This window comes from Colletotrichum phormii (genome assembly GCF_030913505.1).
Source record: "Colletotrichum phormii strain CBS 102054 chromosome Unknown BDP81scaffold_3, whole genome shotgun sequence".
Lineage (NCBI taxonomy): Eukaryota > Fungi > Ascomycota > Sordariomycetes > Glomerellales > Glomerellaceae > Colletotrichum > Colletotrichum phormii.
Genome location: NW_026851445.1, coordinates 1,638,007 through 1,664,247, shown reverse-complemented (window position 1 = coordinate 1,664,247; position 26,241 = coordinate 1,638,007). Strand labels below are relative to the sequence as shown.

General features: G+C 54.5%; 10 protein-coding genes across 10 annotated transcripts; 5 read left to right on the top strand and 5 right to left on the bottom strand.

The window, feature by feature from the left end:
* The first annotated feature begins 94 nt into the window (after positions 1 to 94).
* BDP81DRAFT_130388 (SNARE domain-containing protein) lies at positions 95 to 1,693 on the top strand. Its single transcript, XM_060581736.1, has 7 exons — positions 95 to 483; positions 554 to 828; positions 895 to 1,128; positions 1,186 to 1,291; positions 1,361 to 1,410; positions 1,494 to 1,525; positions 1,588 to 1,693. The coding sequence occupies exons 1-7, from the start codon at positions 246 to 248 to the stop codon at positions 1,610 to 1,612; spliced, it is 960 nt and encodes a 319-aa protein (XP_060449876.1). The 5' UTR covers positions 95 to 245; the 3' UTR covers positions 1,613 to 1,693.
* Positions 1,694 to 3,121: 1,428 nt separating this feature from the next.
* Positions 3,122 to 4,198, top strand: BDP81DRAFT_310007 (aldo/keto reductase; the record flags this gene model as incomplete). The annotated part of the gene is made up of 3 exons (XM_060583591.1): positions 3,122 to 3,179; positions 3,258 to 3,532; positions 3,593 to 4,198. 3 exons carry the CDS (start codon positions 3,122 to 3,124, stop codon positions 4,196 to 4,198), a joined length of 939 nt encoding a protein of 312 aa, XP_060449875.1.
* A 340-nt stretch (positions 4,199 to 4,538) lies between these two features.
* Positions 4,539 to 5,957, bottom strand: BDP81DRAFT_309656 (alcohol dehydrogenase GroES-like domain-containing protein; the record flags this gene model as incomplete). The annotated part of the gene is made up of 4 exons (XM_060583563.1): positions 4,539 to 4,841; positions 4,962 to 5,367; positions 5,449 to 5,819; positions 5,901 to 5,957. The coding sequence occupies 4 exons, from the start codon at positions 5,955 to 5,957 to the stop codon at positions 4,539 to 4,541; spliced, it is 1,137 nt and encodes a 378-aa protein (XP_060449874.1).
* A 2,430-nt stretch (positions 5,958 to 8,387) lies between these two features.
* Positions 8,388 to 9,267, top strand: BDP81DRAFT_309770 (2-deoxy-D-gluconate 3-dehydrogenase; the record flags this gene model as incomplete). Its single annotated transcript, XM_060583572.1, has 2 exons — positions 8,388 to 8,723; positions 8,821 to 9,267. 2 exons carry the CDS (start codon positions 8,388 to 8,390, stop codon positions 9,265 to 9,267), a joined length of 783 nt encoding a protein of 260 aa, XP_060449873.1.
* Positions 9,268 to 9,465: 198 nt separating this feature from the next.
* On the bottom strand, positions 9,466 to 10,944 carry BDP81DRAFT_458104 (Alpha/Beta hydrolase protein; the record flags this gene model as incomplete). Its single annotated transcript, XM_060593371.1, has 5 exons — positions 9,466 to 9,630; positions 9,688 to 9,820; positions 9,880 to 10,628; positions 10,684 to 10,758; positions 10,816 to 10,944. 5 exons carry the CDS (start codon positions 10,942 to 10,944, stop codon positions 9,466 to 9,468), a joined length of 1,251 nt encoding a protein of 416 aa, XP_060449872.1.
* An 862-nt stretch (positions 10,945 to 11,806) lies between these two features.
* BDP81DRAFT_130325 (uncharacterized protein) lies at positions 11,807 to 12,601 on the top strand. The gene has a single exon (XM_060581734.1). It carries the CDS (start codon positions 11,907 to 11,909, stop codon positions 12,465 to 12,467), a length of 561 nt encoding a protein of 186 aa, XP_060449871.1. The 5' UTR covers positions 11,807 to 11,906; the 3' UTR covers positions 12,468 to 12,601.
* A 134-nt stretch (positions 12,602 to 12,735) lies between these two features.
* On the bottom strand, positions 12,736 to 13,325 carry BDP81DRAFT_458103 (acetyltransferase; the record flags this gene model as incomplete). The annotated part of the gene is made up of 2 exons (XM_060593370.1): positions 12,736 to 12,979; positions 13,045 to 13,325. 2 exons carry the CDS (start codon positions 13,323 to 13,325, stop codon positions 12,736 to 12,738), a joined length of 525 nt encoding a protein of 174 aa, XP_060449870.1.
* Positions 13,326 to 17,203: 3,878 nt separating this feature from the next.
* On the top strand, positions 17,204 to 20,704 carry BDP81DRAFT_390542 (lipase; the record flags this gene model as incomplete). Its single annotated transcript, XM_060587420.1, has 1 exon — positions 17,204 to 20,704. One exon carries the CDS (start codon positions 17,204 to 17,206, stop codon positions 20,702 to 20,704), a length of 3,501 nt encoding a protein of 1,166 aa, XP_060449869.1.
* A 398-nt stretch (positions 20,705 to 21,102) lies between these two features.
* BDP81DRAFT_310062 (family 43 glycosyl hydrolase) lies at positions 21,103 to 22,083 on the bottom strand (the record flags this gene model as incomplete). The annotated part of the gene is made up of 1 exon (XM_060583599.1): positions 21,103 to 22,083. One exon carries the CDS (start codon positions 22,081 to 22,083, stop codon positions 21,103 to 21,105), a length of 981 nt encoding a protein of 326 aa, XP_060449868.1.
* A 1,223-nt stretch (positions 22,084 to 23,306) lies between these two features.
* Positions 23,307 to 24,211, bottom strand: BDP81DRAFT_130296 (coiled-coil domain-containing protein). Its single transcript, XM_060581733.1, has 2 exons — positions 23,919 to 24,211; positions 23,307 to 23,787 (listed from the first exon to the last, which is right to left on the bottom strand). The coding sequence occupies exons 1-2, from the start codon at positions 24,091 to 24,093 to the stop codon at positions 23,345 to 23,347; spliced, it is 618 nt and encodes a 205-aa protein (XP_060449867.1). The 5' UTR covers positions 24,094 to 24,211; the 3' UTR covers positions 23,307 to 23,344.
* Positions 24,212 to 26,241: the final 2,030 nt, after the last annotated feature.

The following is a 26,241-nucleotide window of genomic DNA, read 5'->3' as shown; positions in this document are numbered from 1 at the left end:
GTACAACAACAGCCTTTCTTCGCCAGCCGCAGCCACTGCCGCGCTCCCAATCGTGCCTGTCCGTCAATTTGACACAGCTCATTTCCCATCCCTGACCATCCACCTCAATCGCCAAACCCAGCTCGACGACAACTCTCCCGCATTCAAAGAACCCCTCAACGACCCCGAACGCGCTGGCCGCCACGCCCCCAGAAAGTCGTAGTCTAGATTTCAAAGTCGCCAACCGTCTTATACGCTATTCCACGATGGCGGTCGCATCGATACAGGACCGAACCGCCGAGTTCAAATCGGTTCTCGCTCAAGCGCAACGTCGACAGGCTTCCAGCAAGGTCGGCGCTCAACGACGATCACTCCTTACGGACTCCCAGAAAGCCGCCGGCGATGGCGACTCACGACCCCGGCGTTCCGAGTTTGCGCGCCAGGCGGCGCAAATCGGGAGAGGAATCTCGGGCACAATGGCAAAGTTGGAGAAGCTGGCAACATGTATGCGTTTGGATCCCAAGGGATGTTCCGCAATGATGACGGCCTGGCGCTGACAAGATTCTTTACACAGTGGCGCGGCGCAGAACCCTGTTTGACGACCGGCCAGTCGAGATCAACGAGCTCACATACATCATCAAGCAAGATCTGAGCGCCCTGAACCAGCAGATTGGAGGCCTGCAGGTCCTAACGAAGCAGCAACATCCAAAGGCCGATCAAGAGGGAGAACACAACAAGAATGTCGTCTTTATGCTGCAAGGCAAGCTGACGGACGTGTCGGCCAACTTCAAGGATGTCCTGGAGGAGAGAACCAAGAACATCCAGGCCTCGAGATCTAGGACAGACAACGTGCGCTCCAATCCTGGTGTCCGACGATATGTGCTTGTGCTAATGTGGATATGTGTTTGTTTGTAGTTCATCTCGAGCGTCTCGCAACACACGCAACCACCCCTTCAACAGTCAGCATCGCCGCTGTACGGAACACCCCAACGAGGGACGCCGTCACCAGGCGCAGATCTGTTGTCGCTGAATCCGCCAGGTGACCAGCAGCTTCTCATGATGGAAGAGGCGCAACCGCAAAACACGTATATCCAGGAGAGAGGTGCTGCTATTGAAAGCATCGAATCCACCATTGCGGAGCTCGGATCTGTAAGTTTTGCGATTTGACACGATTCTGGGATGGCATGGGTTGACGGGAGAACACAGATTTTTGGTCAGTTGGCGACGATGGTTTCGGAGCAGAGCGAGATGATCCAGCGCATCGACGCAAACACGGAAGACGTTGTCGACAACGTGCAAGGAGCGCAAAGAGGTGAGTTTCCGCAGGCTCCGTGCTACGGTGACACAGGCGTCCGCATGGTATCTGACTCTTTGATTGTAGAACTTCTCAAGTACTGGGGTCGTGTTTCTAGCAACAGATGGCTCATTGCCGTATGTCGTCCCCCTCGTCGTCGTCGTTTATGGGCAGCCCGATGCGACGGATACTGTTCACGCTTACTGACAAAATTGGGTAGAAAATGTTTGGTGTACTCATGATTTTCTTCCTGTATGTTCCCATATTAGCCTTGCCCCTCAAGATCGGGAACGCGTCACTGACCAACCTTGCAGACTTTGGGTCCTCATTGCCGGTTAGCAGTGTGCGACGGTCACGCACGAGGGCGACGAACGGCGGTTCGGAGGGTTAGGGCGGAACTCAAACTGTTCATTCAACAGGAGATGGATGGCGTTGAGTTGTGTAATATCAGTACCCTTCAGTTGTACCATGACATTGACGCTGGGACGGGGTGGACGCGGACTACGGGGGACGCAGACGCGGACGCAGCGCAGCTAAGAGCTTTCTTCCTTGCATACATCTAGATCTATTAATCACAAAAGAGGTTAACTTCGGCGAAGCATTTGGCGGGCGCCTGTGTCCCCACGAAATAAGTACCTTGGCTCGTGTTACCTTGGGCCCTTGAGTCGGGACGTCAGCGCCAGCGTGTGTGGATGAACGTGGGGGGTGGAGGAGCATAGCGAGCAGAAGTACAGGATACCTACGAATCGGTAGCGTTGGGAACACGCCAACTAACGTCAGGAACCCCGTTTTGAAGTGCCTCAGACTCTCCGTACGGTAAGGTAATTGGGGGAGGAGGGAGGGACGGACGGGGCCAGAGTAATGCGGCCAAGCGCCCGGACCTCGGGCTTGGTTCCGGGAACTTTGCCCGCACTTGAACCCGTCCAGCCCCCCCGCCGGAAACCGGCCGCTATGGGAACAAGACCAAAAGAAAAAAAGAAAAAAAAAGGAGAAAAAAAGGCTCCCCACGCTTTTGTCACTAACACGACACCAAGCACAACTCAGTGCCAAGTTTGGCATTTCCCATGACTCGGCCCAACAGAACCCGAGAGCTGCTCCGACGACCCAAAGAATTAATCCATAAATGGTAACACTCGGCCCACCAATGGGAGAGGGAGTCCGTATAATATGTTGTTGTAGTTGTACTATTGTACTGTATACTATTACCCCGTACGGTTTACGGGGTTTCTAGCAGTGACTTGACAAACTGGGGAAATCCACACGAAAGAGGGACAGCCCGGGCAGCTCTCGTCCCTCTCCCCGCCCGGCGAGCTTTACTTGGGGAGAGCTGAGGAGTGAGGACCAAAGAGGAGGGAGCGTCACAGGTGACAAGCAAATCGAGATCTGCGCAGCCTGGGAACTATGTAATAATGTACCTTTTCTGGCCGGTGAAAGAGAGGGAGTGTGGAGGAAAGTTGGAAGGGGATGCAAAGGCGGCATGGATTCGCGACACATCGTCGAGCATTTACCCGGCCATTTCTGATCGCGACACATCACCCTGATAGTCTCTCCTTGGCTCTTTTGTTGCTCTCTTCGTCGATATATATACCGAGATCACACACCCACCTCCTCCCGTCCCTTTCTTATCCCGAGTGATGTTTACCCCCTCTTCCCATTGAACCTTTTTTTTTTTTTTTTTCCCTCTCCCTCTTACTCCCGAGTAAAAGAGTTGTATGCTTGTTCTACTCTCCAGAACACTCCCATATCAAATTACCCCGCCCCCGCATTCTCATCCAGGAGTTGTCGCAACAACAACAACAACATCGCCAACCCCTCACTAGACATCACATTCACTCTTCAACAATCAAGATGGCTTCCCAGACTTTCAAGTTGAACTCGGGATACGAGATCCCCGCCGTCGCCCTCGGTATGTGACCGCCCTCACTCAGAACTCCTACTTGTCAATGAGAACCCACAACTAACGTCATCGTCCACCCCAAAAAAGGCACCTGGCAGTCCGCCCCCGGCGAAGTCACAAAGGCCGTCTCCTACTCCCTCTCAGTAGGCTACAAGGCCATCGACGGCGCCTACTGCTACGCCAACGAAGATGAAGTCGGCGCCGGCCTCAAGGAGGCCTTTGCCAACGGCGTCAAGCGCGAGGACATCTTTGTCGTCACCAAGCTGTGGGCCACCTACACCATTGGCGACGACAAGGTCAAGGAGGGCCTGGAGAAGAGCTTGAAGAGCCTGGGTCTCGACTACGTCGACCTCTTCCTCGTCGTATGTTTTTCTCTTTTGCCCTTGTCCTACCATGTTCAGCAAGTACTTACAAAACAACAGCACTGGCCCGTCGCCATGAACCCTAACGGCAACCACGACAGATTCCCCACCAAGCCCGACGGCTCCCGCGACATCATCCACAGCCACTCCCACGTCGACACCTGGAAATCCGTCGAGAAGCTCCTCGACACGGGCAAAGTCCGCTCCATCGGCGTCTGCAACTACAGCGTCAAATACCTCGACGAGCTCCTCCCGCAAGCCAAGGTCGTCCCCGCCGTCAACCAGATCGAGAACCACCCCTCCCTGCCCCAGCAGGAGATCGTCGACTACTGCCAGGCCAAGGGCATCCACATCATGGCCTACAGCCCCCTCGGCTCCACGGGCGGTCCGCTGTTGACGGCGGCGCCCGTCGTCAAGATTGCCGAGAAGCGCGGCGTCAGCGCCGGTACCGTCTTGTTGAGCTACCACGTTGCGCGCGGCAGCACCGTGATTGCCAAGTCTGTGACGGAGAGCCGTATCAAGTCCAACTTGGAGATTGTCAAGCTTGACGAGGAGGATTTGAAGGAGCTGAGGGCGTATTCTGATGATTTGACGGCCAAGAAGGAGTTGAAGCGGTACGTGTACCCGCCGTTTGGTATCGACTTTGGGTTCCCCGATAAGTCGTAGATTTTGTCCTTTTTGCCACATAAATAGAGCGAAAGAAAATAGAAATGATTTGAAGCGTACTTGTGCTCACAACGAATGTGTCGGTGATTGTTGTGAAGGACCTTGTCCAAATGATGGGTGATGTGAGGCACATATTTGCGTCGGGTGTACGCAGTTCTCTCATATTCTCCACGTCCCAACTGCCTCAATGGAATACTTCAATTCTTCACATCACACATCACCAGTCAGTCACCTCCAAAAGAAAAGAAAAAAACCCCCCCCCCCCCCCCAGTTTTCCCAAATTTGATCAAAATTCATCACTTTTTTATTTTAGTTTAATTTCCGCTAAAAAACAATTCATCTAATTCGACGTATCCACCAAAACCTTGAGCACCAGATTCCCGCTCTCATCCTTCACCTTGGCCGCCATGTCAAACGCGTCCTTGATGGTGCTCAGCCCCTTGTACCGGTGCGTAAACAGCTTCTCGAGCGCGGGCAGGCCCTTTGGTTTCGTGGCGATGAGGTCAATGGCCTTGGGGTACGTGTTGGCGTACCGGAACACGCCGACGAAGTCGACCTCGCGCAGCGCCGCCGCCGAGATGGGCAGCGTCTGGATCGGGGTGCCCATGCCGATGATGAGGATCTTGCCGCCTGGGCGGGTGGACTGAGAAAAGGAGTTCGTAGTCAGTACTTGCTGTGTGTAAGAGAGAGAGAGAGAGAGAGAGAGAGAGAGAGAGAGTGAGAGAGAAAAAGGATGAAACGTTCAGAAACAAGAAAAACGTACAAAGATGGCAGTCTGCATGCACGTCTCGACACCAGTACACTCATACGTCGCATTCACCTCGCCCACCGCCGCGCCCCCGACCTCGGCCTTCTTCACCAGCTCCGCGACGCTCTGCGCGTACGCGAGCTTGTCCTCGATGGTCTGCGGGCGCTCGGCGGGGACCACGACGCCCGCGTCCGCGAAGCCGTTGTCGAGCGCAAACTGTACGCGGTCCGCCTGGATGTCGGCGATGACGACGCGCTGCTGGTCGGCCTTGCTGACGGCGGCGCAGAGGAGGCCCACGGCGCCGGCGCCGAAGACGAGGACGGTGGAGTTGCTGGGCAGGTTGCCGCGGTCGCGGGCGTGCATTGCGACGGAGAGGGGTTCGGCGAGGGCGCCGAATTCGAGGGAGACTTCTGAGGGGAGTCTGTGTTTTTTTTTTCCGAGGTCAGTACATCACGTCTCGCGAGGAGGGGTGTAAGAGGGTTTTGCGCCGGGAATTTCTTACTTGTGACACCACTTGGCCGGGTGGTTCACCAGCTCCTGGAGGGTACCCTGGGCATGCGGGAACGCCTTTGCCGAGCTGCGGAACTTCATGCCCTTGCAGATGTTGTAGCGGCCCGCGGCGCAGAGCTCGCAGGCCTCGCACGGCTGGCCGACCTCGAGGGCGACGTGGTCGCCGACGGCGAGGTTGGAGACGTCTGAGGCGACGGCGGTGACGACGCCGCTGGACTCGTGGCCGAGGGTCAGGGGTTCCCGCACGAGGATGTCGCCGTTGCGGAAGTGGTTGTAGTAGTGCAGGTCGGAGCCGCAGAGGCCGGTGGCCTTTACGGCGACTTGGACTTCGCCTGGCGCGAGGGCGGGGAGTTGTCTTTGTTCCTGTTTTTGCTCTTCGTTAGATTCTTGGATTTGGGTTTCTGGGGGTTTCCTGAGTCTCTGACGAGAGCGGTGTTGGCTTACGATCTTGAGGTCTCTCGCGCCGTGGAGGACCGAGGTCTGGACTTGGACACTTGACATGGTGGGCTATGTACTCTTACTGCTGTGCGAGGTGTAGAGGGGATTCAGAGAGAGGAAAGAAGAGCTACGATGATATTGTAAAAGGGGTGGTATGTAAGTTGCGAAAATGATTCCAGGTGTCTGGAAGTTGTGAGAAAGTGGGCAGGCCAGGCAGTTATGAGTATGCTTTACTTTTTGGTCAAGAGCAGAGCACAAGGTACGTATGGTTAAACACAAGTCCGATATCGACGGATCGGAAAACGCGACTTAAGTCAAGCTACTGGGGTTGGACGCGAATCGGCGGAGGCGTGTGATGCAAAAACGGAAATGCGGGTTACGAGAGAGACTTGGTCGGTGGGGGGGAGGAAGCTACCAAGTCAACCGACGAAGCTGCTAGTTACGATCTATAGCCGAGTAAGGAATTCCCAACTCGGCTTGAGTACAAGTACGGCGAAATGCCCATCTCAATGGAATCGGCCCCCCCGCCTCCAAAGTTACTGGAACCTAGAGACTCGCGCGCGAGCTTCAAGAGTACTGCCGGCGCTGGCCAGTGTAGATAGTACCTTGTACGAGATGATGACACTTGCGACACTTGGACAGTGCTGGAAAGAGAGGGAAGACTAATAATACGGATACCCTCGAGGGAGAGAGCATTGTTGGACACGGTTCGTGTGGAGTTGTGGAGAGGCAACCGGTCGACATGACTAGGTAACTTGGACAGTTCAAGTTTGAGCTTGCCGGAAAGAATGCCGCGTCCGCCTCAAAAGACGAGGCGCATCGTGGATTGGTTCAATGGTGGATGTGGCGGGATGGGAAATCTTGATGGAAACGCGTGGAGGGGGCGCGGCGCGCAAGCGGGTGTGGAAAGAGGGGGAGGGGCAATCCCAATTGCCCAGTTACCAAATTCCAGCCTCTCAATCTCTTCCTTTGATACCCGCGGGTTATGGATACTTTTGTTACTCAACTCATACAAAAGGTGGAAGTGAAAGTTGACCCCCATCCAATATGGGCAATACACGCCGAAAAGTTCGGAGGGGATCCGTCGCGGGGGTTGGAGAAAACGGCCGCGGAGGCCAAACACGGCAATTCTGTCCTAAGGCGAGGACCTGGGCTTCCTTTGTACTGTACGTATCTTTCCCCTACAGTTTTATGAGGTACCCCAGGAAAAGCTAAGAAAAGGAACAGTTACAGTAAGCTAGGCCATCCCTTCGAGTAAGGTTGGTAAGACAGCCCGAGAGCAATCGAGAATTTGACAATTACAGCGTCGGTGATTCGCGAAAGACTCGGGTTCTGTCCCATTCTCATGCTCTAGTCCGGGCCAAAGACATCATTCTCCTCTTCGTCTCTCTTTCCCGTTGTCTTCTTCTCCTCTTCCCCACCCATCGTGACTATTTTTCGTGTCGTCTCCGACGTGCGGGGAGAAGGCCAGCGACTAATCCCACTTTACCGTCACCTAGCGTTTCTTTACGTGGGGGTACCGGCCCGAGTCTGCTGCTGGACACTGCCTAGCTGTGCTTCTCGCCCCCGAGTCACTTTCGACGCTTCAAAGTTAATCAGTCTTGGTCAATTCCATATTACAGTAAAGATCGCATGTTATACTCGGATTCTGCAGGCATTGATGGCACTTGAGTGAGTGCAAAGGGTTGATTGAAGAAGAAAAAATAAGAAGAAAAAAAAAGATGCTTGGAATCCAAAAGTCACGAAAAACGACGTCAGAGGGTCGCGGTTGGAGATGCCCCCTGAACCCTTGCAATGGAGGGGTAAAAAGAAAAGTATCGAGTACATCAGGTAGGTACCACGGTACCTTACAATACACCCGAAAATGCCCCGCACCTCACTCCAGCTTGAATCGTGAGACTCCCGCCGCGAATTGCCCCGCGTCGATGACTTTCCATGCCGTGGTGTCAGGTGTACATTATATATATATATTTTTTTTTTCCGTTCATTCCACTTCCAGTCTCGTGAGCATGAAAGACTTTGGTAACCACCGTCATGGCAGTTGTCCAAGATCAGGCTCAAGTAGCTAGCATAAGAAAGCCATTGGCTTGGGGGAAGAATCGGACGCGGTCTTCGTACAGGGGATCGTTCGGTGACTCGAGGTTAGCTTTGCCCATTCCCAAAAGCTTGTCCGTTTCGCCGGCCGGGAAAAGAGCACAGTACCTTTTAACGAGCTTGATGATCTTTTATCCGTGAATTCCCTTACCTAGGTAGTTACTGAATTACGAACTGGCATTTGCTCCGACCTCGCCCAATCAAAGTCCACTCACCTCAAACACCTCTCCATTCATATAGCTATCCACCCAGACGCATCTTCCCAAGCTTCTCTTCTCCCACTGCTCCCCCTTACGCTCGTGATACCCTCCCTCACCACACAACCTCACACACTGTTTTCCTCCCCCTCTCTGTCTGTCTGTCTGTCTGTCTGTCCATCATCCATTGAAATCCTCCAAAATGGCCTCCTCCTTCTTCTCCCTCGAAGGCCAAACAGCCCTCGTAACAGGCTGCACCCGCGGCATCGGCGCCGCCGTAGCCCTAGGCCTCGCCGAGGCCGGCGCAGACGTCCTCCTCGTCCAGCGCGACGAGTCCTCCCAGTCCACAAAGCAAGCCATCGAGAACCTCGGCCGCAAAGCGACAATCTACACCGCCGACCTGTCATCGCAGGAGAGCGTCGCCGCGCTGGTGCCGAAAGTCCTGAAAGATGGCCACGAGATTCGCATCCTCGTCAACTGCGCGGGCATCCAGAAGAGGCACCCGTGTGAAAAGTTCCCCGATGAAGATTTCAATGCCGTGAGTTTTTTTTTAGTTTTTTTTGCCACTTTCTATATATACAGACCGTCTGGACAGTGAGGAAGGATGGAAGATGAACTGACAAACCACAAAACAGGTCATGCAAGTCAATCTCACCTCCGTCTTCACCATAACCCGCGACGTAGGAGCCCACATGCTCACCCTGACCCCCCACCCGACCACCGGCCGCAAAGGCAGCGTCATCAACTACGCCTCCCTCCTCACCTTCCAAGGAGGCTTCACCGTCCCCGCCTACGCCGCCTCCAAGGGCGCCGTCGGCCAGCTGACAAAGTCCTTCGCCAACGAGTGGACGTCCAAGGGGATCACGGTGAATGCTATTGCTCCGGGGTACATTGAGACGGAGATGAACACCGCGCTGTTGAACGATAAGGAGCGCCTGGCGAGTATCAGTGCGAGAATCCCCGCTGGGCGGTGGGGTACGCCTGAGGATTTCAAGGGCACGTCGGTGTATCTTGCGAGTCGGGCGAGTGGGTATGTGAGTGGGCATGTTTTGGTTGTTGATGGTGGGTGGATGGGACGGTGAAGAGGTTCTGGGAGACGGAAGATACCCAGGCATGGAGAGAGCTTTCCACCGTCAAATGTTTAGATGAAAATAATGAGGAAAGGATTACCATTCAAGGCTGCGTTGGAAAGCCATTGTCACGAAACGAGTATTCCAAGTCTACCGAACCATACAACATTACTACAGCCAACACGACGGTTCTAATTACATCCACTGGGCCTAGATCTTGCTAGACATGACGCTCTCCATCCAAGGGTACACCGACCCGTTGGCCATGGGATACCCCATGTGCAACGCCCCCGAGAAGAACCTGGCCTCCTTGGGCGTGCCGTACTCGAACAGCATCATGGAGTCCTCAATCGGCATCAATCCATCCAGAGTACCCTAAGTTGGTGTCAGCCAAGTATCCCCACGACATATGAAATGAGTTTATGAACTTACGTTGATGAGCAGCAGACGCGTCGAGGGCTTCTCAATAATACCAGTCTCCAGCAGAGAAAACTTCTTCTGCACACCCGACTTATATTCCTCCACAGACTTGTAACCATGCTTCATGGCCATGGCGGGCGTCAACCTGTAGTAAACTCGTCAGCAACTCAGCCCCCAACAGAACTCCGAGAATACTTCACTCACTGGAACGGATACTCGTGGCCATCGGCCTTCTCCAGCCACTCGGGGTCAAAGAAGTAATGGCACCCAGCACCCTGCGCAATGGACCCGATCAGGCGGTCGCGGTGGGTATGCGCAACGCGGATGGCATAGTACCCTCCCGAGCTGAGGCCCCAGACCATAACCCGGCTGGTATCGAACCGGCCATCCGCGGCAATCCAGTCAAGCACGCTGCTCCACAGACGGTCGGGGCTCTCGGGGTCGGCCGAGTCGGCGGGGCAGTCGGCCGTGCCGGGAATCTCGACAATGACGCTTCCCCATCCGCGGGCAAGGAACTCGTCGGAGCGGACGGTGTTGTCGGGGCGGTACCCATCGAGACCCGTCATGAGGATCACCACGGGACTAGGCTTGCTCTCGGATGCACCCTGGGGCACTCTCACGTACGCCGGGATGGATTTCCAGTCCCCGCCCTTGGCGTGGGCGTGCGGGATGTCAATCTCGTCAATGGGACAGTCCCACGACTGCGCCGCCTTCATGTACGCGCGCTTCTGGGCCTCCCACGCTTTCCACTTGACCTGGCAGCTGATTTCGGGGTATGCCGTGAGGTAGGGGAACCGGGCGATGCGGTAGACCGTGCAGGCTCTGAGGTATAAGTCGCTTGCTTCCTTCTTGTTGCCGGCCATTATAGCCTCGTCACCCTTGGATGTCAGGGACTCGGCGATGGGAAAGAAGGCTTCCGTGTAAGCGGTGGAGTTTCCGTCATTGATGTTGTTCTTGCGTGTTGTGAGTCTCCTTTTTCTTTACTCTGTGTCTCCAAAAGCGGCTTACCTTGATTAAGTGTTCGAAAATGGGCTCAAAGTCCTCATACTGCCCATCGTGGAAAGGATACACGCTCTTAGTGCACTATATTAAACCAGTCAGCATGCGTGTCCCCGTCACTGGTTCTTGTGTCTCGCATACCGGAAACTTCCACTTGGTCTCCCAGAGAGCCTTGATGCCCTGGTGATGAGGCATGGTCCTCTCAAAGGCCTCAGTGCCCATCACCCACTGCCGCTTGCCATCCTGCTCCGGAAGCTTATGCGACGACATGATGTAATGTTTCTAGGAAACAACCCGAACGGTTCTCTGCTTCGTGAACAGTGGCAATCGACCTTTGGCGACGTGAATCGACTTTACTTTGCTGCTGCTTCGGCGGCGGACAACTTCTCGGCTGGAGGTTTTGCTTAGAACTCTGGTGGTGGGGTCAGCATATTGTCGTCCGGCAGACAAATTCGTTAGAGTGGAAGTAACAGGTGCTTTCACATAGTTTCGAGTGCATTACAATAATGGGGAAGTGACATAGCAATGGCGACTTACTCTGACTGAAGCGAAGCGATTCGCACGCGAACAATGGCAGAATGCAGGTCCTCGATCATGGTGGGAGACAGAATGCAAAGGTGCAGAAGCTAATTTATATAATCACGAAATGTACCTTGGATCTGCAGACGCCAGATGGATCCAATGACGACGCGCGCTCGGGGTTCTAAGGGATGGACTTGCAGACTTATGATATAGTTCGGTGGTGCTTTCTTCGGACTTTGGTAGTTGGGGATATCCGTTGTCCGATCGTGAGACGCTTGCGACTGCACGCCAGGAGGGGGAAAAAGGGGACATGGTGGCCGGCCGTCTTATACGACGGCGCCATGGTCAGCTCCCGTCAGCCATTTGCGACGAAGAGGCGCTTTGGCCACACATGTGAAGGATCCGTGAGGCGTACGAAGCACCCAAAATTGAAAAGCCCTGACTCTGACGTTTTGCCCGAGCTGCCTCACATTGCGGTGCGCCTGGTTGTTTGGAGGGGGAAGCTCCGATGAAGTGCGGAAGAAGCGAGAGGCGGGCCTCCGTGTGTGCGGTTTCGCCGCAACGATGACGGAGATGGCCGGAGGTTGTACAGCTTGGCCACTACCTGGATCCGGTCTCACTCTACTCGATTGCCATACCTAATCCTTTGTCAACTCCCGCGCCACTGCAGACTTGAACAAAGCATCCATTGCCGGAGCAGCGGGAACAGCATGAACTGCTACGGATACACACTGTTCGAAATGAAGAATGCGAGGGACCAGACGTCAGAGAAACCAACCCGATTTCAGTCAAAGCATGTGAAACGCGGGGGCAGCTTCTCGACGATCCGCGATTCAATGGCGGACGATCCGACCGGCCTGCCACGGGCAAGACGGCTAGACCCTTCCCATGCTGTAAGCTTCTGGCGCCGCAGACAGGCTCACCCTGCGTGGCGCTTTGAGAAGGGCCAAAGTATGTCACGAGTGCCAGCCACTCGGATGCGCACACAGGTTAGCAGTGATCTGAAGGTGGCCATAGTAAACGCAGTGGTGCAGTGCAATCCTCTCTGCGGCCGGACGAGAAATCGTTGGCCTGGCGACGGGACACCAAGGAAACAGACACAAGCCACGGCAGCGACTGCGCCGTGTGTCAGTAGCAAGCTAAAAGCCGTCCAAGTTGGAGACAAGTATCTGATGTGCCCGAACACGTCAAGTTTCGAGGTTGGTCAAATAATACTAGACGAATCTGAAATGGGGCGGAAGGTCTCAAGTAAGGGGTTTAGTAAGGAATAAGGATGCAGGTGGTTGATGGGTCTATATTCTTCATTACGTCGTTCTTCTGGTCTCCTCGAAATCGAACTAGACGCTCGTCTGATCTAGCATCTGGTATCTCTAGCCACTAGAGCTTCAGTCCTAGTACTCAACATCAGCAGCTCACCGATGCAATTCGAGCCTGTAGTACGAAAACGAACAGAGTCGAATCCGGGCCCGGACAGACGAAGCGGTCTGATATGGGACAGGACGACCGTTGTGGGAGAGTCGTGAGGCGATAAACAAAAGGCTACTGGGCCTTACTCTTGTCTCCCTCGTAGTAGTGCGCCATCTCGAGGCCGGCTCTCCTGAAGCCGCACTTGACGTAGAAGCCCTCGTTGGCCTCGCTACAGTCAAGGATGCTCTTGTAGCAACCGACCTTGGCTGCGATGAAGTCCAGGGCCTGGATGATGCGCAAGCCGAGCTTCTTGCCCTGCTGGTCCTTTGCAACGGCAATGTCTTCGATGTGGCCGACGAGACCAAGGTTATGGATGCTGTACGGGGGAGCAAAGGTCAGTAGGACTCTTGGAATACGTGATTATGGGTGGTTCAAACTGACAACTTGCGCTCGACGATTAAGGCACCGGTTCCGACAACGGTCTTGGTACTTGTGTCCTCAATGACCAGAATGTAGTATCCATCACTCTTGGACAGCCATTGGTAGCGTTCCGCGAATTGGGCCTCGCTAATGTCACCGACGGTGGTCAAAACACGCAGGCAGTCGAGGAAACCGGTCTTGTAGTCGGATTGACGAAGAGCACGCACGATGTAGCCCTCGGGCAGAGCAGCGGCGACGGTGGGGGAGACGAGGTCGTCGGTGAAGAGTCCGGCTTCGGCCATTGCGACTGCGATTCCGATGCGATTGCGACTACGGTACAGGAATTGTTCGGTCGGGATGGATCTATCGGAGCTTCTTCGCCGAGGAAGCGTTGGGCAAAGATTGGATCGACTGGCTGGGGAATGGTCGAATTGAGCTGTCGCTAAGGTACGTTACGCTACGATGCAACGAAAGACAGAGGTGCTCTAGTCGATTGGCTGGCGAAGCTTTCGTTGGGGGAAGCTGCAGAGAACGCGATGCGTTGAGGTGTCAGACTGCAGAGCGAAGCGGTGAAGATGTCGGAGCGAGGGTGCGATAGAGAAAAGAGAGACAGCGTCAGCGTCAGCGTCAGCGTCAGTGGCCAAGCGAGAGAGCAAGAGAAACTGAAGAAGCAGTGCTGCGGTGTGGACTGCGTATTGATGTAGGCGCGATGTTTGCAGAATTGCCCTTCCTTATCCGTCGGTCGGAGTGGGCAACCTGCTGCAAGTAAACACCCTACTCTATGGAGTACTGCGTACGAATACCTACCTGGCTACGTCGCCTACGGATACAGAGCAAGGTACCACGCACCTCAGTGAGGGAACACGACTGCGTCAACCAGGGCAGGGTGCCGGGGTGCCGGGGTGCCGGGGTGCCGGGGTGCCAGGGCAGCAACGTAGCAGCAGCAAGCAAGGCATCGCAGATCTGCATCCAGGTGGTTATTAACATCGTACCCATCAGGGGAACCCCTCGTTAAACCTGTACCTGTAGCTCCTGCGTCTGTAGGTACGGAGTAGTACATCTCGCTGCTGTGTAGATATGCAATTGAGCTCATCCTCAGCCTTGCGTCCATCCTTTCCTGAACCCCAAATCCTGTGGTTACGATGCATTTGAACCGAGATCTATCAGGTGTTCCACCCATTACTCCGTACCCAGGGTATCAAGTTCAGGTCCCAGGAACGAGTCGAGGCGTGGACCTTGAGCTGTTGCTCCGCCTCTGCATTCCATCAAAATGTGCCATCTCATTGGTCGCTGGCAGAGAGCTGGCCCTAATTAAGGTAAGCTGACGTGCGGTTCCCAGGCCCGTATCCGCCTGCACGGGACGATCTCGAGGCTTTTCAGCGTGTAGCTATTCATAGCATACGGACAGCCACTCTGAGAGAGAGTAGAAAACATTACCTAGGTACCACCCTACAGATACTTACAGCTTAGGTCTAACCCGCGACCATGGGCAGTAGGAGAAGTCGATGCTGAGAGTGCCACTGTCCTTACATATCGACAAGCTTCCTTGGCTCTGAAAGACAGCTCAATCTTTTGCAACCTCGGAACGTCGAGGCAATCCTGGCCACACTCGTCCGGGAGTTGGGATACCTACATCACCTCACATCTTCCCGCCCTTGGGCCTGTCGATCGCCGAGGCAGCAAGGTACCGGGCGCATGTCTGTCCCAACCATCAGGGCCAGCCGCCGGCCGAGGCACAGGTTGAAGCTGCAGTCTGCGGCTCTGCATATTCCGTGGATAGCGCATGTAGACAAAGAGGTAAGGCAGTCGTCGGTGTAAGGAAGCCACCAAGAGATTATAAACTCAATCGTGCCGCACGGATGTAGGAAAGAAGCAAGGGTCAAGCCACCGAGATACACATCTACAACAGAATAGCCATGTTTATATCTTCAGGGAGAGGTGAAAAGGGGGAAGAGACCGTTCCCGCTGGCGATAATTGGAAGGATGCGCCTCAACCGCCTAAACCGCCTCCCACGACGATGGAGTCAACTTTGACCCTCTTCCATGAGCGTATGTAAGGTAAGAAACATGTCTTCGTCACCTTGGCATTCCTCCCATCTGGAATGCCATAGACTCAGCTGGTATTCTACGCCTCAAGGGCGTGTGCAAACATGGCAGTGCCCCTCCAGTCCCCGAGACACTTCAGTGACTTTGGACCACTCACGTCACGTCAGAGTTGGATGACGGGCAACCACCCTCATAAGGTGCCTTGGATACAAGCTTATCGGTTGGATGGCAAGCGAGAATGAGACGCTAGAAGTGAGACGTGCACCTGCTGATAACGAACCTCTGCTTGTGGTCGCAGCCACCAGCTTCTACGGATACTTACTGCCCGTACTACCTTACCTCGAACTGGTAGGCAAGTCGGGAACTTATTGATCATGTATGCAACATAAACAGCACCGAATACAAGACGGACTGCTTTTGCTGTTGAGTGTAATCACTCGTGGACCTGTTGCAGAGAGTTGTGGAGGGGGGGGGAGGGGGGGGTGGTGAAAGACGAGCAGCAGGATCCGATGAACTTGTGTACTGAAGGTACTTGACGGCTAGGAACATCTTCGGGTTTACCTGGGCCGTGAAGCAACGCTTTGATACGTACTTCTACAGCAACTCACTCTCGCCGTTATATCATTCCCAAACGACAAGATGCGAGGGATTGTCTCCAACCATCTCAAGCCTCATGTACACATCCACGCAGTCTGAAGCACCCATCGGTATGCTAGGTCGGTAGGCATGACCGATTCGAATCACCAACCACGCTACCATCTTAGCTGTTGTGTGTAGCCCCTAACGCTAGCCTCGACTTCCCATCGGCTCGGGCAAATCCCCCCATCAGATATCTCGTCTCATCCCGTCTCATCCCATCCCACCACAGACGCTATCGAGTAGCGCCATACCAGTCAGCCAGACAAGATGGCATGTTATTCCTCCATACAGGCACACACACACCTACACAGACAGGCGTACTTTGCCTCCTCTATTACCCCGAGACTTGAGAGAGGCACACGCACATTCTACTCCGTACGAATACACAGAGGCAGAGTCACAGACTGACTACACTACCCCGGGCTGGAGAAACACACCCACACCCACAGAAAACAGGGCCTCGCCATGCCATCCCGTCCCATCCTACCTCACGCCGTCGCCGTCGCCGCCGTCGCGCGCATGAACATCCCCCACAAATTGTACCAGAATCACATGCTGCCCATGCTGCCACACTCACTTGCTACCCATCCGTACGGAAACAACCCACAGGCTACTCCTGCTCAACGTCCCACTTACTCCTATTGGAGCCCTGGCACGGCGGCTCAACACGTCAACCCGGTCACCTTTGCCTGAGCTCACATTGGGCTAGAGCACCCCAACTGATTTCATTCCACCGCGCATCCACGGCACCCTAAAAACCACCTTACGCGGCGGTACCACTCACTCACTGTACCGTACCAAACAAAGTGCTCCTCGAAACGCGGGTTCTCGCCTCTCTTTACACAGTTTTGTTCCCTTCTCACGGCCTCGTTCCAGGATTTCGTCATCAGCACAACACAAGAAAACACGGCATCGCCACGCCCGTTGCACTCGGGACGGGATCGTCGGTATATATGTCGACAGGGCAGGCCGAGGTAGTACACTGAAGCTTGTCTTTTGCCAGATCTACTCTATTCCGGTCGTTCCACAACCTCCTATACGCCTCTGTGTACTTCTGCGCTGCTCTGATCTTCCTACGGCTGAAGGTGCTTGAACGTTGCCACCATTGGTAGCACGCCTATGTTCCCCCCTTTCTAAACCACCTCGTCTCGTTCATCTCCCTTACCTTTACTACTATTAGTTGTGCTTCTTCCCTCTTCCTATTCTTTACACAAGCCTGTAACTTCTCTGCGCCTCTGAACGCCTCATTCCCTGCTTCCGTTTCGCTTCACCATTCCCCCGACTGTACGCTCCACATCCCCTATTGGAACCGAGCTCGGTCAAGGTCTCGAGTATAACATGGTTACTGCACATCCCGCATCACTTCAAGTCTAACGTCCGGAACCTTATCCCAACTCCACGTTGTCTGTCACTTGATGACCCGTGCCTCCTGCGCATGCGAACGCCCACTTCCCGACCTTCACTGGCCTCTGCCCCGGCACACCCGTCAGACACCATGGATACGGACGACGACTGGGACGGGGACGGGGACGGGGACGATCACTCTCACGGTCTGATCCACGTCCCTCTCGACTCTCACCAGGAAGGACGAACTGTGCTACCGAGTCCCATAGCAAAGGCCGTCAGTCTCGCCACTCGCTCAACATGTTTAGCAATCCGTGTTGGCACCCTCATTAGCTCGTACGGCTTCGATGCTGCCAAGTTCACCACTCTATCCAGTCTGGAGCTCAGCAGGGGCATACTCGAGGGAATTCTGAGCAGATCTGGGAGAGATATGCTTGTACGCTCCAACAGCGACCTGGGCAGAGAAGATGCAGAATCCGTCCTGGAGAGGAGCCTGGAGCATTTGCATAGTGCCATGTCTCAAATTGTTTTCTGGACTACGACCGGCTTTCAGATGACGAGTACTACCATCTCCGTCGCTTCAGAGATATCTCAGCTTCTTCTTTCGTCTCTCGATCAGTTCTTTGGCTCAACCGACTCTTCACGTGCCATTGCAAGCATCATTACTTTGATTCGCCGCGAATTTCAGAACCCTGCGACTGGTGTGGAGGGTGAGCGTGTGGGTGTTGTAGATCTGGTCATGGGCTTGTGCGCGTTGGCCTACCTACAGCGCAAGTGTCGACGTTTCCTCGATGAAGAAGCCAGACGACTTGGCCATGATGAAATCGTTTGGGATGTCGTTGTACTCAACGACGGGGAGCGGGTCGACATCCACGAAAACAGCTTGTACGGGGTGCACAAAGGCCGCTACAAAAGCAAGGGTCCCGATATCTTGGTTTCTATGCCAGGCGACCAACCAAGTCCTGGTATACTAGCGACCATCGAACGACATGGCGAGAGGGAAACAAGCGAGGACGAAGACGACTACGACCTACCGGAAATCCGCTTGAAGAATCAGATCATGCGGTCCATGCCTGCAGACACGAGCGTCTCCATCTCAACAACGACCTTGACGAGAAAGATGATAACGGTGGACTTTACCGGACCCGAGCCCCCAACTTTGACGCCGCCTCCAGGCGTCGAGGTCGTTGAACGAGAAGTTCTACCATCTTCAGAGCATCCGAAGGAGCAATTGGTGAGGCACCAAGCCTCTGCTGATGTCCCAACCTATCGGGTCGTCTACAGAGTTGACAAGAGCAAACATCGAAACACAACGATCCAAGGCTTCGAGGAGGCGGAAGACAACTCTCGAAAAGTGGAATCGCTGGACGACACCGAGGAGTCGGATGGATACGGTCGAAACGACGAAAAGGACGAACCGCCACCCGTACCACCCAAGAAGGCGCTGACCTCGTCCCCAGCCAGCATCTCGAGGCCGGATGTGACATCCAACCCGACCCCTCGCCGAGCAAAGGTTGGCCCTGGTTTCCCCTCGACTTCGCCCGGCGGTCGAGTCTCTCAAATCCCGACGCCCAAGCAGAGTCCCGAGAACGCGCCAAACCAAAAGCGACAGCGCGCGCCCCTAGGCCCCTTGCCAGTGCGAGCACGTCAGGAGAGTACCGTCTCCTCGCATGCTGAAGCGACCAAGCCCAAGAGGACGAAAGGGGAGCCCTTGCCAAGCAGCAAACCATCAGAGAAGCCCACAACCGAGAAAAAGGGAGGCATCAGACAAGCTCTGAAAAGGGGTACCAGCTCAAACATTTCCAACCTCTTTCATCGAGAAGGAACCGGCACTGGCAGTTCGCAGCCCGTGGGGAAACCTAAGCAGCCGGCCAAGACTTCTGCAAGAAATGGTACAACACGCACCTCCACCCAGCCGAGCCGTCCGTCCCAGACTCGGGCCATGGGCCCGACTGCTGCCTCCAGCTCACGAGGCCGGGAATACGACAACCCCTCGCCTGTACCTCGCAGCTCTTCGCGAGCCAGTTACATTTCCGTACACGAGCGGCGCCGGGACTCGATTGTATCCCAAACGGATACCTATTCCTTCCACGCCGTTGACGGATATCGGCCCCAATCTCCCGTGTATGGCCGACGTGACGGTGTAGGCCAGCCTAGCATCCCCAAGTCGCGGTCAGAGAAGGACATGAACGATCAAAAGCCGCCATCGCCGATGAAGTCCAGGAGGGCACGTTCCCACGTCAACACGCCGAGTCTCTACAGCATCGCCAATACTGGTTCTCAGACGTCTCTGGTTCTATCCTCGTACTATCAAAAAAGCGCATACACCGACTCCGAGGCCATCGACACCTTGAGGCGGGCTGGCACAGTGGATGGTGTCTTCCCGGCATTCCATCTGCTCCGAAACATCACGCGATACATGCGATTCTCCTCGGCGTCATACGGCTCCAACTTTCTCAAGTTCATGGGTATCTCAAAAGACATGCCCCTGATCAAGGCGCTGGACGACACACACCACGAGATCCGCTCCTTTGCGCACCACACAGAGTCCGAATCCACGAGCATCCTCCTCGCCTCCTTCGTCGACGCCCAGGGCGGATCAGACACCACCGGCTCGACCGGCACCGGCGTCCCCTTGGTCCACTACATCTCCCTCGACCACGAATCCAAAGCCGTCGTCCTCGCGTGCCGCGGCACCCTCGGCTTCGAGGACGTCCTGGCCGACATGGCCTGCGACTACGACAACCTCTACTGGCGCGGCAAGTCCTACAAGGTGCACAAGGGCATCCACGCCTCCGCCCGCCGCCTCCTCTACGGCGGCGACGGCCGCGTCCTCTACACGCTCAAGGAGGCCCTCGACGAGTTTAGCGACTACGGCCTCGTCCTGTGCGGCCACTCCCTCGGCGGCGGCGTCACGGCGCTTCTCGGCACCATGCTCGCCGAGCCCTCATCCTCCGGCACGGGCTTCGTCACAACCTCGGACCCGCACCGCCGCCTCCTCGGCGACGGACGCCTCCTCGACGCAGACACCACGCACGTCTGCCTCCCCTCGGGCCGCCCCATCCACGTCTACGCCTACGGCCCGCCGGGCACAATGTCCCCCGCCCTCCGCAAAGCCACCCGCGGCCTCGTCACCAGCGTCGTCCACGGCTGCGACCTCGTCCCCTTCCTCTCCCTCGGCGTCCTGCACGACTTCCAGGCCGTCGCCCTCGCTTTCAAGTCTGACAACCACGAGGCCAAGGTCGAGGTCCGCCAGCGGATATGGCAGGCTTTCCAGTCCGGGCTGGCGGAGAAGTGGTACACCAACAGCAGCTCCCGCTCCTCCTCCTCCTCCATGGCCGCCGCCGACGAGGATAAGTGGAGCATCTCGGTGCTGACGACGCTGCGCTCTAGCATGATGAGCCTGAAGCTGCTGCCGCCGGGTGAGGTGTTTATCGTGGAGAGTCAGCGGGTGCTGAGGCGCGATGCGTTTCTCGTCTCGGATGAGGAGTCTATTGGTCGGCCTGCGCAGCGGATCGTGCTCAAGTATGTTAGGGACGTCGAGTCGCGCTTCAGGGAGGTGCGGTTCGGTACGAGCATGTTGATTGATCACAGCCCGGCCAAGTATGAAGAGGCGTTGAATAAGTTGCGTTTTGGAGTTGTTGAAAGTTGAGAAGCAGTATGGGGAGGATTTTCTCTTCTCTGGACAAGAGGAAAACAAACAAACATGACGAACACAACACCCCCTTTTTATTTCCTTTGTCAGGGACACAACGTTCCGATCTAACACAATATACCCCCCAATCCCCGAGTGTGAGATAATTATATGCTCTATTCAAATGTTGAGTTGCTATTCAAGCCTGGTTCATGTAGGAGGATCTACAAAGTTTGGGACGGAAGTCAAAGGAAGAGTCTAGGTTGCGAAGAGATGATTAGGATGTAAATGAAAATCAATTCAAAATATCCGTCAACACATAAGTGTCTCTCAAAAGTCGTTGATGATACAAGTGACGCAAGATTTTTCCAACTTTTTTTCTTGTTCCAAGGCTCTTTGCATCTATTACCCGTCCACTATGGCTTCTCCGTCACAATCTTGCCGTCCTTGTCATAAAAGATCTCCTTGACCTTTACAGACCGCAAGTGATCCACGCCCTTGCTCAACTCGCAGTCATGATGGAAAAGCCACCACTGGCCCTTGAACTCGACAATGGAATGATGCGTCGTCCACCCCAGCACGGGCTCGAGGATCCGTCCCCCGTACGTGAAAGGACCCAACGGGCTCTCGCTGGTGGCGTAGCAGAGGTAGTGCGTATCACCGGTCGAGTACGAAAAGTAGTACAGCCCATCCCTCTTGTGCAGCCACGCCGCCTCGAAGAACCGGCGATCATGGTCGTCGGCGAGGATAGGCTTGCCCGTCTCGGGATCAAGGATCTGGATCTCCTGAACCTCACCGTCGAACTGGTGCATGTCGCCCGTCAACTTCGCCACGCGGGGCCCCAGCGCGTAGACGCCCTCGCCGCTGGGCTCCTGCGCGCCGAGCCACTGCTTCTCGAATACCTCGTTACCCTTCTGATAGCACTGCAGCTGACCACCCCATAGACCACCAAAGTACAGATATCCCTGGCCATCGTCGTCAACGAAGCTAGCCGGATCGATACTGTAGCTGCCCCGGATGGGTTCCGGGTCCGGTGTGAAGGGCCCCTCTGGCTTATCCGAGACGGCGACGCCGATGCGGAAGACGTCCTGCTTATCGCGGGCGGGAAAGTAGAGGTAGTACTTCCCGTCCTTGTAGGCGGCGTCGGGCGCCCAGAGCTGCTTCGAGACCCAGGGCACGTCTTCGGTTTTGAGGACGACGCCGTGGTCGACGACGGGTTCTAGGGGGTCTAGGGAGGATGTGCTGAAGACGTGGTAGTCGGCCATGTCGTATTGGTCGCCATTGTCGTTGAACTTGATGTCGGTTTCGCGGTCGTGGGACGGGTAGATGTAGACTTTGCCGTTGAAGACGTGGGCTGAAGGGTCGGCTGTGTAGAGGTGGTTGATGAGGGGCGCCATCGTGTGAATGTGTGGGATAGGATGGGGCGAGGGGAGAAAGTGGGAGTGCGGGGGAGAGAATGCGGGGTGTTGAAAGTGTTTGGTGGAATTGGGGTCAAATGGAGAAATCAAGCATGCCACTTGGGGTACCTTGGGGGAATAGATAGGATGTTGTTGCAGATGCCGATTTGCAACGAGAAGAGACGGTTAAGGAGATTCTGCAAAAATCGATGGGCACATAGAAAGCCTTGGGAGGCAACCGTTTATATGCCAAAAAGTTGATCTCCAGGATTCTCCACCATCAAAAGGGTTCAGGCGCGTGGATGAATGTGAAAGTGATGATGTTGGCCCGGTAGAGTGGAACACGGGACGACTAGCCAGCGGCCTTTGAATTTACCCAGCGCATTTTCCCGGTTTACCCCATCCTGGGCACATCCACCCGCACCACGAGTTGGAGGACAGAACCTGGTCGCTGCTGTACAGGTGCAGGATGCTGGTGTGGGCTAACCGTAGACCCCTGAGGAGATGTAAAAGTCTCTTGTGCTATCTTGTCTTGGGCGAAGCCATATTCACGGCATGAGGTAGTACTTCCTCTTGAACTAATCATACCATCACCAAAACATACCTAAATCGATGCCAAAAACTGCCAAAAAAAATTCGTTCGACGCTCAATCTGGTCCCTTTCAGGACGAGACCCCGCGCTACCCGAGCTTTACCGCCGTAATCACAAGGCAGTCAGTATAGGACTCGAACCCCGTCGGTGGGTTATTGGTAGTATTTGTGATCCTATGACTACGCAACGCCGACGCTTTTACCATTGAGCCAAAGGTGACTCGCTGAACTTGTGATTGGGAAATGTTGCGGTCCGTTCGCCTATGGACCTTCCACTACGGCGTCAGCAAGGTTTGTAGAAGGGATCGACCGGGTTGGTTGGCATCGTGGGATGGAAAGGTATGGAAGTCCAAGGTGAGGACGTCAAGGTGCGTCCTCTCCAGGCCCAAGGCCTGGTCATTGATGCTGTCCTCCCTCTTGCTCCCGACTGCTGCTGAGATAGGGTTCAGTTGCACCCAAGCATTTGTATCAAGGCATGGCAAGATCAGCCTAACTGCCAGAAGTACAGTGGCAGTGGTGCGACTCTTGGAAAGGGGTCTCAAATGCTGCACTGCCAATGACGAGCGCACATTAGCTCGCCATCATGGGTTCTGATTCTCCCATGGCCCCTTCCTTGATGCGCAGGCAAGTGGCAGTCCTGGTCCGGACTTGCCCGCCTTACTGTAGCCGTTCAAAAGTCCTGAATACCAGTCTGGCCCCGTGTGGTTTCAACTCCCTCGTCTGCATCACTGGCCCATTCGGGATCTTCTTCGTCGAACCAGGCTTCCTCGGCATCACGTCTCTCCATGACGTCGTAATCTTCCTTGTCGTCGATCAGACTGTAATCGAAATCCTCGTCATGGCCGCGGACAAAACGTTCTGTGAGAAACTCATGCCATCTCTGAAGGCCTTCTTCCTTTGTCTTTGTCTTGGAAAGATCGGCCTCGGTTGTGAAGTCTCTCGCGGGCTCCGCCGTCGAAGTGTCATCAGTTGATGACTTCAAGTCAGCTAGGCGAGCCTCGCCTCTGAGCAGGGAGCTTTCTAAAACCCCTGAGTAGCCCTTGGCCTTGCCTTCGACCTCACGCTCGGCTGGCGTCTGAAACTTGCGAACCAAGCTGTCATATAATAGGGGGTCTGGGAGGAATGTTAGTATCTGAGCTGATGATGAAGCAAACACGATCCCGCAATGTGCGGTAGCACTAAGACCGCTCATGAGAGAGAGGGAGAGAGAGAGAGAGGGAGAAAGGGGATGCGAAGAGACGGACCAGCCAGCTCGTGTTCAGCGTCGGAGAAGTACTTTGGATTCCTCTCGAGATACTCTCGACGACGGTTGCGAGACCGAATGTTGTTGGCTACTGTTGGCGACTTGGGTGGGCGTGGTGTCGGTTTCTCAAAGGGTAGACTTTGCGGCTGATGCTCGGATTCTGTGAAGGAGGGCATCTTTAAGTCAAGCCAAGTGCTTCCGGGAGCAAATATTAGTGCTATGCAATAATATGACAGCTGTGGTTTGAGGCAACTTTGACGCTAGACGAGGTCCGTTGACAATGGTATTAGAGAATGAGGTGGGTTGGATGAAATTGTATCCGTAGATGTTTGTGTCTGATTACGGATACCTTCAGCAATGAAAGATGTCACTGTTTAAAATGTGGGTCGCGAAGTAGGTACCTAAGCACTTGTCAAACGCGAATCTTCAATACGGAGTACATCTTTCGGTGACATGGCTGCAGAACAACATGCACTCGCACGACTTGATAACTTGCAGAACCCCACGAAATAATTCGCGACTTGCAGGATACCTTGCCGAAGATCGACATTGTGCCTACCGGCCGATTAATCCTTGATTTCGGGCGAGGCGGCGGGTGCAAGATCTCGATGGAAGGGCACGTACTAAAGGAACCTGGTCTGTGGCTGATGAACGAAGGTATCCTCAGGCACTCGTCCTTGCACAAGTAGTTAATAGGGCGTTTTATGGAATTGTCCGCTCTTTTAGATTTCCATATCCAATTCTTAAACGTCAAGTGGGTGAAACAATGGCTTGCCGCCCAACACGAAGTACCTAGCTCTGTTTCTATTCTTATTTATTTTTTAATTCTTATGTATTCTATATAGAATATATCTAAGAAAGTGATATAATAATAATAATAATAATGGTAACTAGTAGTAGTAGTAGTAGTAATAGGAATAGTAGAAAAAGAGATAGGGAGGGTATTGAGCGGCATCCCATTTTGTCACCCACTTTAGTGTCAATACTAAGGTACGGAGTAAGGTACTTAGTAAGGTAGCTTGCACGGAACAATCGGGCTGCTCAAAACAGGCCAATTGGCTGGTTATTAGGGAGGTGGGGCTGAGAGGCGCATCGACCGTCGACGTGGCCAGGCGCGGAGGGAAACACGGCCAATTAATAGGGGGAAGGCGAGCAAAAACGTTGGATGTCAACGGGAAATGAGATACAGAGGAGGGAAAACAGCAGGATTTGGACCGGACATTGAAGCCGGTTAGGTACCTTTTTACGGATGGTCTACGGATCCATGGACCATTCATGTGGGTTTGTACTTTGCAAGGCGTGGCAGCCGCATGGGTATCCCATCCCACGCGTCGTTTGTTCTCTTTCTCTCTCTACGAATGAATATTACACCTTACCCTTGGCGAATTGGTACTGGGCTGTCAAGGCATCTCTGGATGTTCTGCTGTCTGTAATTCTGTGTCTGTCTCTCAAGTCTCCCTCCACAATTTACAGCCACAGCGCAACCCCGGGATATGACAGCCAGCCCATCGGCGCTTGACTGGACTTGACCTGGCGGTTCACATCCATTCGCATTGACACTTAGTGGACGGGAAAGCCAGGCATCTTGCACCATTTCTACTTGGTCTCTGTTGCATCGTCTTTCTTTTTCCCGTTTAGTCTCTGCCTCTTGTCTCTGAGTAGGATATCTCAAGTTTTCAACTCCATTACCCTCTCATTTCTCTCTGGCGCCTTATTCATTGGTCTCTTGTGTATTCCAAGGTCCATCTCACTCATTCATCACATCTTCTTTCTTGTCTTGTCTTTCCTCTCAATTCCCCAGGTGCCCGTCACCCCCCTTTAATACTCAGTACTCACCACACTTGCATTCCACTTTTGTCAACTCGCCTCACCGTATCATACCGTATTTCACCGTGTCCCATCTACGTTGGAAGAATCGACCTTTCCTCTCCTCATCCTCTTCCTCCTCTTCGCCGCAGTCGGGGAGGCACCTGATACCACTTATTCACCCACCTCTCATGCCACCCGTCCCATCCGTTCCTCCTCCTCTCGGCGTGTCTCAACCTCAGTCCATTTGATCCATCATCGAAGGAGACGACCCGCCAGAACAAAAGTCCATCAGCAAACGGGCTACCATCACGTCCACGGCAACGGCGGCGACCACGCGACAAGACGCGCAAGACACGATAACCTTAGCATACCGAATTTCAGCAACGTACCGTCGTACCCCGTCCCGTTCAAAAAAAAAAAAAAAAAAAAAAGTTCGCCCCCATTCGCACGCTGAATGTGACCCTCCCATCCCCATGGGTACTGCTGGGGATATCAGAGCTCGTCTCCGGGCAAAG